The sequence below is a fragment of the Aotus nancymaae genome, unplaced genomic scaffold (assembly GCF_030222135.1).
Source record: "Aotus nancymaae isolate 86718 unplaced genomic scaffold, 86718_ANA_hifiasm-v0.15.2.pri h1tg000036l, whole genome shotgun sequence".
Classification (NCBI taxonomy): Eukaryota; Metazoa; Chordata; class Mammalia; order Primates; family Aotidae; genus Aotus; species Aotus nancymaae.
The window spans coordinates 55,450,399-55,464,124 of record NW_026988450.1 but is presented as its reverse complement, the minus strand read 5'-3'; the positions used below and the strand labels follow the sequence as shown (position 1 = coordinate 55,464,124).

Genomic DNA, 13,726 nt, shown 5'->3' with positions numbered 1-13,726 from the left:
AAAATTAGCCAGATATGACGGCAGGTGCCTTTATTCCCAGCTACTGAAAAGGTTTAGGCAGGAGAACTGCTTGAACCCAGGAGGCAGAGGCTGCAGATTGTGCTACTACATACCAGCCTAGGTGGAAGAGTGAGACTCCATCGAAGGGAAGAAGGGAAAGGAGAGAAAAAGAGAAAAAGAAAGAAAAGGAGGACAACAGAAAGAGAATCTCACCAATGACTCTCTCTCTTTTTCCATATGTGTATTTATATAAAACTTCCTTCTTCCTTGAATCTAATCCTTTACTCTTTTACCTTAGTCTCATTCCACTATCCACACCCAATAATTCTTATTTGCTGAAACTGGCCTTGGATGATGACCCACAAATATAACAAATGTAACTAATACAGAGGATAATAACACCTTATAGGAATTATCTGCAGCTCTAAAGATTAGTCTACCAAGTCAAAATAATATCTGTTGGGTGGAAGGTACAGTGGAGACTTTTTGAGTAAAGGATTTTATTCTGTCACAGATATTCTACTAATTCATTTAGTCTTCCTCAGAAACAAAAATAATGTGTTCCTTTTTTCCTTTGTGAGTTGCTCTGCCCCACAAGGGTTAATTTTAAAACAGCTATCATTCAGTTGGGCTAATACAGGGATATAGATATCAGTATCAGTTAAAGTAAAGATAATTTAAAACTGTTTAATAGTCATGTATGAAGGAATGAGGAGGTTATTTCCTAGTATATTATTTTCTTCCTTGGTACTTCTCCTTCCTTTCTTTGTATACCTATCTTTTATCATTTTCTCCTTTTATTTCTCATTCCTCCTTTTCTTTCTGGACATTACTTTGGACAAGCATATTACTTTTAAAAGCTGTGTCCAAACTGTAGTCTCACAGCTATCTCAACATATCACACAAATCCCCTGACCAGTATATTTTAAAGTTAACTCTTTATATTTGAGCAAGCTGTAGGTTTTCTTCCCTGTACTTTATACTGTATATTATACTAGGAGAGAACAGTGAAAACAGAAATCAAATGTTTTAAAAAGCTGTCTTGCCCACAGCAATGTTAGGTCTTTGCTCATGTGGCCTCTCCAAAATCCCACCTCTTCAGTCACTTCACTATCTCGACAGTGACTACTCACTGGGATAATTTAGAAGTCTGGAAGCTGTGTCTGAATAAAATGGGCTGGTAAACACTGAATTAAATGGGCACTACAGGTTACTTTTCAAATATCTGGTTCTCTGACAACATATACAAATACAAATCTAAGATAATTCCTAACTATCCCAGGTGCAAATTAAGAATAATCTTCTCAGTAATACACCTATTTTTGTTTGATTATTGACAAAATAAAAGGTAGCTATAAGAAAACTAATAAAAATAGTAAAGGTATTAGACAAGGGTGAACTATCTAGATACAATAAAGTTGCAAAGGAATATAAATACCACTCTTACATGGGTAAGGATTCCTTTATTTTGCTATCCAAAATTTCTTTGTACATTGCAGCTGACATCACCTCTTCCATTGGACACATGATGCCATATTCCTCACAGCCATTCTCTTGAACCAAAGGATCAGTTTTATGTGGATCAAACATTATATTATTTGGTGTAACTAGCAACACACCACTGACTGTGCCCTAAGATGAAAAAAGAAAGTAACATTTAATCCTCAAGGTTGAAATTTCAAAAATTGTCTATTTTTACTAATTTTCTTCTGATGTTAGGCCATATATAAAAATAGTACACTCAGGAACTTTGGCATTCTCATGAAAGCATTTTTATTAAAACCCAAGTTTTCCCAATAAATTCTCTTCTTTAGGAGAGGTAGAATATTATATTCCCCCAAAGACAATCAAGTAAGGAAATTAAATTTTCAAACTGAGTAAAATACTGAGTTACCTCATATCAGAAAGATAACTTCAGTAAGGTAAGAAGGGACTATAAAGTCGTGCAAGGTATGCACCATGTTTTATGTTAATTTGCGTACTGCTTTACTGTGTTATTCCCTCACTGCAAGTATCAAATACAATGTCATGTATACAGTGCAGATTCAAAAATAATATGTTTGTTGATGATCGAATCCATTATATTATTTTTAAAAAGATATCTTTTAAACATCTCTTTAAAAAATCTGTTTCCACTTGACTTGGCTACTACCTAGATTTGTGACCTTGGGCAAGGAGTCTCTGGGCTTATTTCTTCATCTGTAAAATTAGGTAGATTACATGATACCTAAAGCATATAGTATATACACTTTTAACTTCAAATGAAAAGCTATGACATTTTAAATATATTTATATAAATAGTGATATAGGGCAGGCACAGTGGCTCAAGCCAGTACTTCTAGCACTCTGGGAGGCCAAGATGGATCACTTAAGGCCAGGAGTTCCAGAACAGCTTGGCCAACATGGTGAAACTCCATCTTTACTAAAAAACACAAATGAGCTGGGCGTGGTGGCATCTGCCTGTAACCCCAGCTACTTGGGAGGCTTAGGCATGTGAATTGCTTGAACTCAGGAGGCAGATGTTGCAGTGAGCCGAGATCAGACCACTGTACTCCAGCCTGGGCAAGAAAGTAAGACTTTATCTAAAAAAAAAATTAAATAAATAAATAAATAAATGGTGATACAAATCGGCAAAGTTCAACCTTCTTATTTTATAAATGAGCCAACTTGGGTACACAGGCAGCTGATCATAATAATACAAATATTTATTGAATACTTTATATGTATCATGCTTTATATGCCTATTGCTTATTTGATCTTCACAATCATAGCTCTGAGATGCGTAAAACCATTTCCGTTTTACAGAGGGAGAAGCTAATTTTGAGAAACATCTGGAAACTTGTCCTAAAAAGCCAGGATTTGAAGTCCAGGTAGTTCATGCTTTATGCTATACATAATCCCTCTGTATCCAAGTCACAAACTACAATCACCCCACGGGCACAACATTCCTTAATTTCACTTTCAAATTTCCAGTCCACTATATATCTTGTAAATGTAAAAATGAAGAACCAGAAAGAATTTTAAAAATAAACTAAATAGCTTCTTATCCAAAGGGAAAGAAAAACTCAAATCCTGATTGATTTGGCATCACACCCTCCTCCCAAGTCCATATTAAGCTCTGTGAATTTATCTGGTTTAAGAAAGTTATGGACTATATTGCCTTTAAAATGATCAAATAAAAAGTAAATCTACTAAAAATGGTCATCCAATCACAAGTTAAAAAAAGCTACTGCAGATATCATATACAGTAAGTGCATGCAACATTGAAGAGTATATATGTGTGTGCAGTTTCTTGAGGGAGAAAGAATCAATACAAAACTCTAAATAGCACCTCTTTTAGTTGAGGACATGGACCACCTAAATAAGGAGTAACTTTATATAAATCACAGCCTATTTTTCTTTCAATTAATATTTTAATGAGATCCATACACATCAATTTGTATTCCTGGGTCACGTACCAACTCTAGTCAATGAGAGATGGTTAACTATGTAGTAGAGAACATTTACATTGTCAGGGACAATCCAAGATGTAGATAAACAGAAATAGAGTACACGTGATGTAAAAAAAAAAAAAAATTAAGGTTTCTAATCTTTCATAACTTCCTCTCTTTCAACTTCTGTAAACTTATTTAAAAAACAAAAACAACAAACAATCAGCTAGAAATAAAAAAAAAAAATTAAACTCTAAATTCTTTGAAAGACTTCAGGTTACTGATTTCATAAATTTCACATTTGCATTATTTTTAACTGATTATTTGGTTCACTAGCATAATATTACATTTTGTCTTTTAGAAAGATTTTTACAAAGTCAGTGATAACTAGCTATGTATGATAGAAAAGGACCAGTATAATGATAAGGCTTTTAATTCTCAGTATACATTACATTACAATCTTAGTACTGTAACTATACAAGTCATTTGAAAAGCATCTCAAAACCATGCTTTTACTTTTTGGATTAGAAAGGGTTTGAAGCCCTATCCACTAGACTGATCAATCTGCTAATGTTACTTTCCAGGTATCTCCCTTATGTGCTATTATTGAAAAGACACACTGACATATTCTTCAAGTTTCTTTCCCTCTGCTACACAATCAAAGTTCCCACACAGCTGGGGCTTTCTGAGGTAATCTGTCAGATGTCATTCTCCATAAACCAAAAGTTGGCCAAGAGAAACATTTCTTCAACATAAAATTCATGAAAATGTTTTGAAAAAAATTCTCAAATTCATTTGACCAAGCTGAAAATCGTAACTCACGCTAAAGCACTCCCTTCTCATTATTTTTAAAATGTTTCATAATTCCTACATATTATCGGCATTATATTAAGACTATTATGAGCAAGACGTTTTCAATTAAAGTATCTATTTAATCCACATGACCTTCAGAAACTTTCAGCATAAATTATCCTTTTGTATTAACAACTTCCATTTCCTTATGTGCAATTACCTGACTAATCTTCTAAGGAGAAATTATTTCTATTAGAAAATAAAGTTAAAAAAAGAAAATAAAGTCTATGTGCAAAAGAAAAATTACCACTTCAATTACAATATTTCTGTAAATACTAACAGATAAAATTACTATAATCTGGGAATCCACCCTGGCAAAGAGAAAAGCATGTACTGATATTTTTTCAGTCTTACATCCACAATAACTTGACCATTATAGTTATTGTTAAAAAGTTTCCATAATTGTCACATAAATAACCTTTACTACAATCACTTGTATGAAGATGAAAAAAGAAAAAACTTCCATGAAAAAAGTACCACTTCCTGCTTATTTCCTTCTGTGCAGCAAAATACACAGAGCCAGCCTACAAGAGATTATGTTCCAAAAACATTAGGCTGCAGATCATTCCTAATCCTGTCAATAACCTTATTTTTGCTTTAATCCTTAAATTAAATTTTTATCCAGATATCAAATGAACTTCTGCTTCTAGCCAAGAACTAATGCTGCCTAAAACTACTATAAATACACACACACACACACACACACACACACACACACACGTGAGTGAAATAACTGTTTTCAGATACTGGAATGCTAGGCAGTGATACCTGAATAAAGGGAAAAACAAATATGATCAGCTTTTTGATTACCCAAGCATACTGAGGGGATAAAGTTTTCAGTCCACAGGCAGAGAAAAAAAAAGGCAAAACAAATGAACGACCCAGAAATGAGCACTGTCCAGTGAGAAAGCTTTAGAGGTCTAAAAAGCATTCCCTTTGAGCTTTGAACTGAGTACTGATTAACACCTACATGTATAGCAGCTATCCAAGGATAAGAGAGTACTTGAAAGGAGCAGAAGAAACAGTACTCAGTGTCCACAGAGCAAGAATAGTTCATGTTCTCACTAAACATTAGAGCAAAAAAATCTTGTATTTACAAAGCCTCAGAATACTTACAAGTGTATTGTCTTAAGTAAGGGGAAAAATTAGCTACAGACTAAAGGCCACTCTGGTCCTGTCTAACAAAACTTACGAAGAAGCCATTACCAAGTGATCATCAAAGGAAAAAAGGCCATGATAGGATCAAGAAATAACTGTATCCCAGAAAAAAAGTGCAATAATACATATAGGAATACAAAAATATTCAGTATCCAGTTACACAAAATTCATGATGTCTGGTAGCCAATCAAAAATTACCAGGCATGTAAAGAAAAAGAAAAAAATGAACCACATTAAAGAGAAAAATCAATGAACACAAAGAGACCCGGAAGTAACAGCGATGAAAGAATTAGTACAAAAAAAATTAAAATGATTATTAAAATCATAGTCAACAATATAGAAGAAAGATTGTACACAAAAAGTATGAATATGGAAAATATAAGAGACCCAGTATGAACTTAGAGGGAGAAAAACTGCAATATGTGAGATGAAATATGCTGGATAGGATTAACAGCAGATTAGCCATAGCAGAAAAAAAAATAGTGAAATTAAAGAGAAGCAATTAAAATTATCCAAAATGAAAAAAGAGGAAAAAAAAATGAATGGCATATGAGGGAGCTGTGAGACACAATGTCAAGGAGCCTAAAATATGCAGAATTGGAATTCCCAAAGAAGAGGAAAGAAAGGATGGAAGACAAAAAATATTTGAAGAAATCTGGCCAAATATTTTTCAAATTTGATATGAACTATAAACCCACAGAACCAAGCTAAATGAACCCCAAGCAAAACAAATAGAAAAAATATACCAAGGCACATCCTAATAAAATTGCTCAAAATCAGTGATAAATAGAATATCATAAGTGCAACCAAAGAAAGACATATTTTAACAGTATACCAAACATAAAAATAACATAAAATCTCACTTCAGAAAAATGCAAGCCAGAAAACAGTGGAGTAACATCTTTGAAGTTCTGAAAAGAAAGAAAACCCATCAACTGAAAATTCTGTCTAGTGAAAATAGCTTTCAAAAATGAAGAGGATATCTGGGTAGAAAATTAGCATATAAGAAGATGTTCAATATAATATGTCATTAGGGAATTTCTAATTAACAGAGTGAGATATTACTACTACAGATCTAGTAGAATGGCTGAAATCTAAAACACTGAAAACATCAAATGTTAGTGGAAGCTGTGGAATAGGGATTCCCATTGCTTATTGGATACAAAATAACACTGGCTCTTTAGAAGAGAGTTCATCAGTTTCTTAAAAGATTAACAACGGTCTTCACATACCATCCAGCAATCATGATCCTTGATATTTACCTGAATGAGGTGAAACCTTACCACACAAAATCTGCACATGAATGTTTAGAGTAGCTTTATTTATAAGTGCCAAAACTTGAGAGTGATCAAGAGGTCCTTTAGTAGGGGAATGGATAAACTACAGTATGTCCACTCAATGGAATATTATTCAGTAATTTAGTAAAAAGAAATAAGGTGTCAAGCTGCAAAAGATATGGAGGAATCTTAAACACATATTTCTAAGTCAAAGAAGCCAATATGAATTCATACAATCATACTCTATGATTCCAACTGTATGACACTCTAAAAAAGGCTATAGAGACAGTAAGAAGACCATTAGTTACCAGGAGTTCAGGGAAAGAAAAGGAAGGAGGGATGAAAAGATGATGCATAGAGAATTTATAGCCCAATGTAACTAATCTGATAATACTGTAATAATAGATAAATGTCATTATACATTTGTTAAAGCCCATAGAATATACAACATGAGAGAATCTTAATATAAACCATGGGCTTTCCTTGGTGCCTGAATACTGGTTCATCAATTCAAACAAATATAGCACACAAAAGTAAGATGTTAATAAAGGAAACTGGGGAAAGGCGGAGAGTGTAAATATGAATTCTACTTTCTGCTCAATTTTTCTGTCCACTTAAAACTGTTCTAAAAATGAAAGTGTATAAATTTAAAAATATTCAATGGACCGAAAAGGGATAAAGTGGCATAAAATTAAAAAGTTAGGGATCCTTTTTTATAAATAATTTTGAAAATATACATAAACATGATAGTAATATTTAATAAAATAAGAAAAAATAAAGGCTTTTTCAAAGCAAATAAACACTGAAAGAATTTATCACTAGCTGTAAGAAATTTAGAAAGGAAAAATGATACAAATGGAAATCTGGATCTATAAAAAAGGAATGACAAGTGTAGGGAATAACTAAGTAGATAAATACAATAGACTTTACCCTTATTTTAAAAATGATTTTAAATTAACTTTTTAAAACAAAAATCATAATGTATTGTGGTGTTTACAACATGTAGAAATAGAAAGTGTTACCATAAGAACACAAAGGCTGGAAGGGGGAAATAAAAGTATACTGTTATAAGGTATGTGAACTATATGGAAAGTGGCATATATAATATCATGCTACTTAAACTGAGAATGTGACATATTAAAGATACATATTATAAACTCTAAACAGACATTAATTTAAGAATGTTACAGCCAACAAGTCAACAAAGGAGAAAAAACTATTTTTAAAATCTTAATGTGAAAGAAAGCAGAAAGAACAAACAAAAAACCAATAGAAAGATGGTAGATTCAAACCTAACCATATCAGTAATCATACTAAATTAATGGCAGAGATTATCTAAAGAAGCAAGATCTAACTATACGCTAACGACAAGAAACTCACTTTCTAAAGACACAGTCTATGAATAGAAGAATGGAAAAAGATAAACCATGTTAACACTTATCGAAAGGAAGCTGAAGTAACTACTAGTATTCATCAAAGTAGATTTCATAGCAAAGAATATTACCAAGAATAAAGAGTGTCTTTCATAATAACAATTAAGTCAATTAATCAAGACAACATAAGAATCTTAAACATTTTTAAACCTAATAACATTTTCAAAATACATTAAAAAACTGATAGAACTTAAAGGCAAAAATAGATAAATTAACAACAATAATGAGATAGTTCAAAATTCTTCTGTCAATAACTGATAGAACAGACAGAAAATCAGAAATACAGGACAACACTATCACTCAACTTGATTTGACATTTGTGGAATATTTCACCCAACAACAGTACCCAAAGACAGTACATTCTTTTAAAATGCACACATTACATTTATTAAACATATCATAGTCTAGACCATAAAACAAGTCTAAATAAATTAAGCTTTCAAATAGTAGTATGTCCTCTGATCACATAGAATCAAATTAGAAATTGGTAAAATAAAGTTATCTAGAAAAATGAAACATTCTCAAATGGGTCAAAAAAGAAACCAAGAGAAAATGTTTTGAAGTGAATGAAAAGGAAAATACAACATATCAAGATATTGGGATGCATCTGAAACAAAATTTAAGGGGAAATGCATACCTCTAAATGCTTATATGTATTTCAAATACTCACAAATTTATGAATTAGGCCTATAGAGAAACAGTTCTCATTTTTGACTTCTAAAGGCAGTATCATGTTATACACATTTTTTTGAGCAAAACCTGGAGTTTATTTTTCAACTCTATTTCTTTACTGTATTTATATTCCCTTTTCAGATTAAAAGTTTTTGCTTAGAAAAGCAGCAAAGTGCAGTAGATAAAACAGATTCTGACAAGGTTTGAATTTTGGCCATTATAGAGAGATCTTGGACCTATTAACCTTTCCTGTTTTGTTTTTCCCTGTGGAAAGGAAATACTACTGCTTATTTCACAGGATTGTTTTGAGTTGATAAAATAATTAGGACACCCTCAAATAGTTTCCAGCATATAGTAGGTACTCAATAAATATTAGTTATCTTCTTATTTGTGTGTCATACTAGGTATGCAGAAGTTCACACTCCATACAGTACCCAGTAGAGGTCATTTTATTCATGCTTTTGAAATACCCTACCAACAGCAAATTAGCTGTGCCCTACTCTAGTCAATTTACTTATATCCCATTACCTTTAACAATTACAATATATCACCAGACTCTAAGTTATATACCATACTAACCCAAAATAATAGTATCTCCAATATCTTTTTTTAGTATTCAAGCATTTGCTAACATTGATGACTTAAAATGTAAATGCAAAACTATCATATGTTAGTAATAACTGAAGCATGATTGAAGGTTTTCTCTAAAGTGTCATTCTTTACCTTGCCACTGGTAATATATTTGCAATTAATTTTAAGAAATTTCTCAGTAAATGCTTCCTCCTCCTCAGAAGTTGAAGATACAACTCGTGCAGGTCGGATACCAGTGAGGGTAGATGAGGGAGTTGTTTCTTTTGGATGGACATCAGGATTCTTTTTTTTTTTTAAAAAGGAAAGAAAAGCAGAAAACAAAATAAAAATGATCACATTATTAAAAAGTCAAATGAATTGCTTTCCCCAATAAGTGTTGTTCCATCTCACCACATTCTGGAAATCAGCCCAAAATATTATTACGTAAAAATTATAGGAAAAAAGTGGCACTGTTTTCATATTCAATAAAGACCACAAACACAGGTTAAACTTACATTTATAGTGTTTTTTAATAGAGAGATAGATACATATATCTGTCTACCTATATATTTTAAAAAGTAATCATCTGGAGAACACTGAATACTACATGTCTTGTACCCTCACCCAACACATACACACATGTGCACACACACTCAGATGCTCTGAATTAAACCATTGGTTTTGATAAGACCATGTAATATAATATCCATCAGGTAGTGGGAGCAGAAAAAATGTTGAAAGCTGCCTTTAGTACCTAAGTATACAGAACCCATTCACTGGAAGAGCCTTTTAAATTTCAAGCTACGGATGATAATTCCCATTCCATTAGATCACAAGCTTCTTAACTTTTTTTGTAGTGAAGCCTATGAACTAGCTTTTCAGAATGTTTTGGAATGATCAAAATAAAATACAGAATTATAAGAAAAAACAATTAAATTGAAACAACAAAGTATCAAAACATTTTTTAAAAAACAAACGAGCTATAGTTTTATATATATATATATAATTACACATATTTATGCTTCTTTATTAATACATTAAATAACACAAGATTTAATGGTGACTCTGGACTCTGATAATTTTAAGTTTGAATGTAAATTGTAATATAATGGCCATGAGCAACATTTTGTGCTCTCCATAACAATTCCAGGGTGATCTGAAAATATCTATAAGTCCTACTGAGGACAAAGTCACAGGTATGCCAGGTATACCTGAAAAGAGCTATCAAACCTGAATATAACATTTTCTCTCCTAATAAATGGATATAATTCCTTCAACTCATATAAGGGCAGAATTTTTACACTTCTTTTCATATATCCACATAAAATGTAGGGCTAAATCCCTAGCACTGGGGCAGATATTTAACAAGTATCAGTCAAAGGAAGGACAGACAAATGCAAAATACTGCAAAACAACGGTATTTGATATAATTCCACTGTTTTAAAAAACCTAAAATGGAAAGAGATTTTAAGTTTCATGACACTGTTCAATCATTAATATCTATTAACAAAATTTTCTTCAATCTTTTTGTTTTAAAATACAAATTAACTTTGTATTCATCTTGTTGTCTTTGGTAGTTATTGTATCTAACGAGAGTTTTATATCGTATATAAATTCAGTTAGTACAAATAAGTATGTGATATTAATAAAAATCTCAATGATATTTATGAATACTTGTTATTTCTAAGTGTGTTATATGGACTCTCATTTAATTTTTAAATCACTCATATGAAGTATTTAATCACTCATATGAAGTATTTTTAAGGAAAATTATGCTTAGCTAAGTTTGGTAACTTGCCAAATGAGTAAGAAGATAAGATGCAAATCTATGTTATCAACACATGAAGTAGTGAACTTAACTTAAGCTATGAACAAGTTTTGTGATTGCTCAATTACCCCAAAATTGAGTTAACAAATTATTATATAGCAGGTAACCATGTTACACACACAAATACATATATTTATATATATACTACATCTCTTGTACGCCCACCCAACACATACACACATATGCACACTCAGATGCTCTTGAATTTAAAAAAAAAAAGGAAAGAAAAGCAGACAACAAAAAAATGAGCACATTATTAAAATGTCAAATGAATATATATATTCATATAAAAACATATTTTAATAGGGAGATACACATATCTGTCTATAAATATGAACATAGTGTATATGATTTGTGATTTATGTGTTATTTACACATTTGCATGGTATTTATATTTATAGTTTTATTATAATATACAAGCTTACATTTAATATTATATGGTAAGGTATGTATAGCCCAAGTTGTACATTATTATATTAACATTTAAGTCTAAAAGCATTAAAGTCAAAATCATTTTATACACACACACACACACACACACACACACACACACACAGTCAAATACTTTCCTTAAATGAAGATATGCCGCCTTGTTGAACAATATATCCTCTGAGGTTACCTAAAAGTCTCAACTCAGTATCTATAGCAATACCAATTTGTCAATGTAATCCTTTTAAAAAGAATACGAGATTAGCAAATGCTCAAAGCAAAGCATAAAAAGATGATTACTTTTAAAAATGATCTAAGTTGTTCTGAGGAATTACCAGACCTCACTGTAACTTACATAAATGTACATTATTCAGAGTATTAGTATCCCTATGTAGATGGTTTTGACTGCTATTCATAAACTGTGATTCTTAATGCAGTGGTGTTACAGCTTATCTGAGGGCTTTCTGACGCTTCTCTGTATAATTTTGTTTTAGCCACCAGAGAAGGTCCTTAAAAATACAGAAATATGAACATCTGTATCTGTCTGTCTAGCCTCATTATTGCCCCAAGTGTTCAAATGTGAAAAAGCAAAGCATTGCTAGGGTAAATGATTTATAAAAAGTTTAATCATCACCTAGAGTCATCTTTTTTCTGCCTATATTATATAATATGATTTGTATATTATTATAAATCATTATCATAAATGAATTAACAAATCTAAACTGTCCAGTTCCCCTCTTGCCTTGGCTTTATGTATAGTATTTTTGCCCTTTTGTGATTGAAAATTTGTAGAAGGTAGGTGGAAGTCAAAGGAAGACTGAGGAGGAAAAATCACACAAGCACAGAAATATCAACATTTGTATTTACTTTATGCAACATATATACAATATATCCTTTAAAGAAAACTTCTACTTTTAAACCAGTGTATATATATTTTTTCTTCAATCCAATATATATGATGATGACCATTTACTGTCTATAAATTATGTTTAATCATTTCTCAGAATTTATTTAAATTCTACTTCTTGGGAACAAGAACTTAAGATTGTTTAAAATCAAATACAGAATGAAAGAATAAAATTAAAATATCAGTGTAAAAATACAATGCAGTTGTAAAGAATACCATTACTGTTGCATTGGGGGTTTTGAATTTGGCTCTGAGGTTTTTAGCAACCAGGTTAAAAGCAAAGCAGGATTAAATTTTAATTCCATTTATGGAAATAGTGCTCCCAACTGGAATCTAGGGGAAAAAAAACTCTCTCACCCAGTAATTCACCCATTTCTTGTGATGTTAAAAATAAAGGATTTCTTCTATATAAAGAATTTGTTTCCTAAAACCTTCACAAACACTAAGTCCTATTATAAAGTTCAATTTTTTGGATACTAACCATAAAATGTTGTATAATTATAGCACAACCTATTAAAAAGTACATATTAAAAAACAATTTCTAAATTATTTAAAATTAGTTTAAAAGCATCAAAGCAAAATTATATGTAATAATATGAACACAGTATATACGATTTGTGTTATTTACATATTTACATAGTATTTATATTTATAATTTTATTATAATGTATAAGCTTACATTTAATATTATATGATAAGGTATATATAGCACAAGTTGTATGTATTTATATTAAAATTTAAGTCTAAAAGCATTAAAGTTAAAATTGCAATTTAGGAAAAATTAAAATTTATATATTCTATAAAACAGATAAAAAATGTTTTATATACATTTCATGTGATAGATATTAGTGCTTTTTAGTTTAAATATATATATACTCAATATATGCACAGAGAAACAGAGAGAAAAGAGAGGTATGTTTTTGAATTGTTTAAGGATGTCATATGTGAGAGCAATTCCTGAAGCACAGGAAATATTTAACCTTTTTAAACTACTTTGATATTCCTAACTAAAATTGTTTTAATTTCTTGCATGTCTGCTACTACTTGTAATTAATGTCTATTTTCAGGTACACAGGCATACAACTTCAAGATGCCAACTAATTATGTGACTATCATGATTAAAAGAGAAGTTTTTTAAAACAAGTTTTCACAACATTTTACAAATATTC

At 31.1% G+C, this 13,726-nt stretch overlaps 1 protein-coding gene across 5 annotated transcripts in view; it reads right to left on the bottom strand.

The window, feature by feature from the left end:
- The window catches only part of OXR1 (oxidation resistance 1), a 483,050-nt gene that overhangs the window by 46,293 nt on the left and 423,031 nt on the right, over window positions 1-13,726 (bottom strand). For all 5 annotated transcript variants that reach the window (XM_012474910.2, XM_012474909.2, XM_012474913.2 and 2 more), the window contains 2 exons: window positions 9,547-9,696; window positions 1,448-1,632 (listed from right to left, as the gene is read on the bottom strand). In XM_012474910.2, coding sequence (XP_012330333.2) covers window positions 1,448-1,632; window positions 9,547-9,696 — 335 coding nt within the window. The remainder of the gene's footprint in view (window positions 1-1,447; window positions 1,633-9,546; window positions 9,697-13,726) is intronic.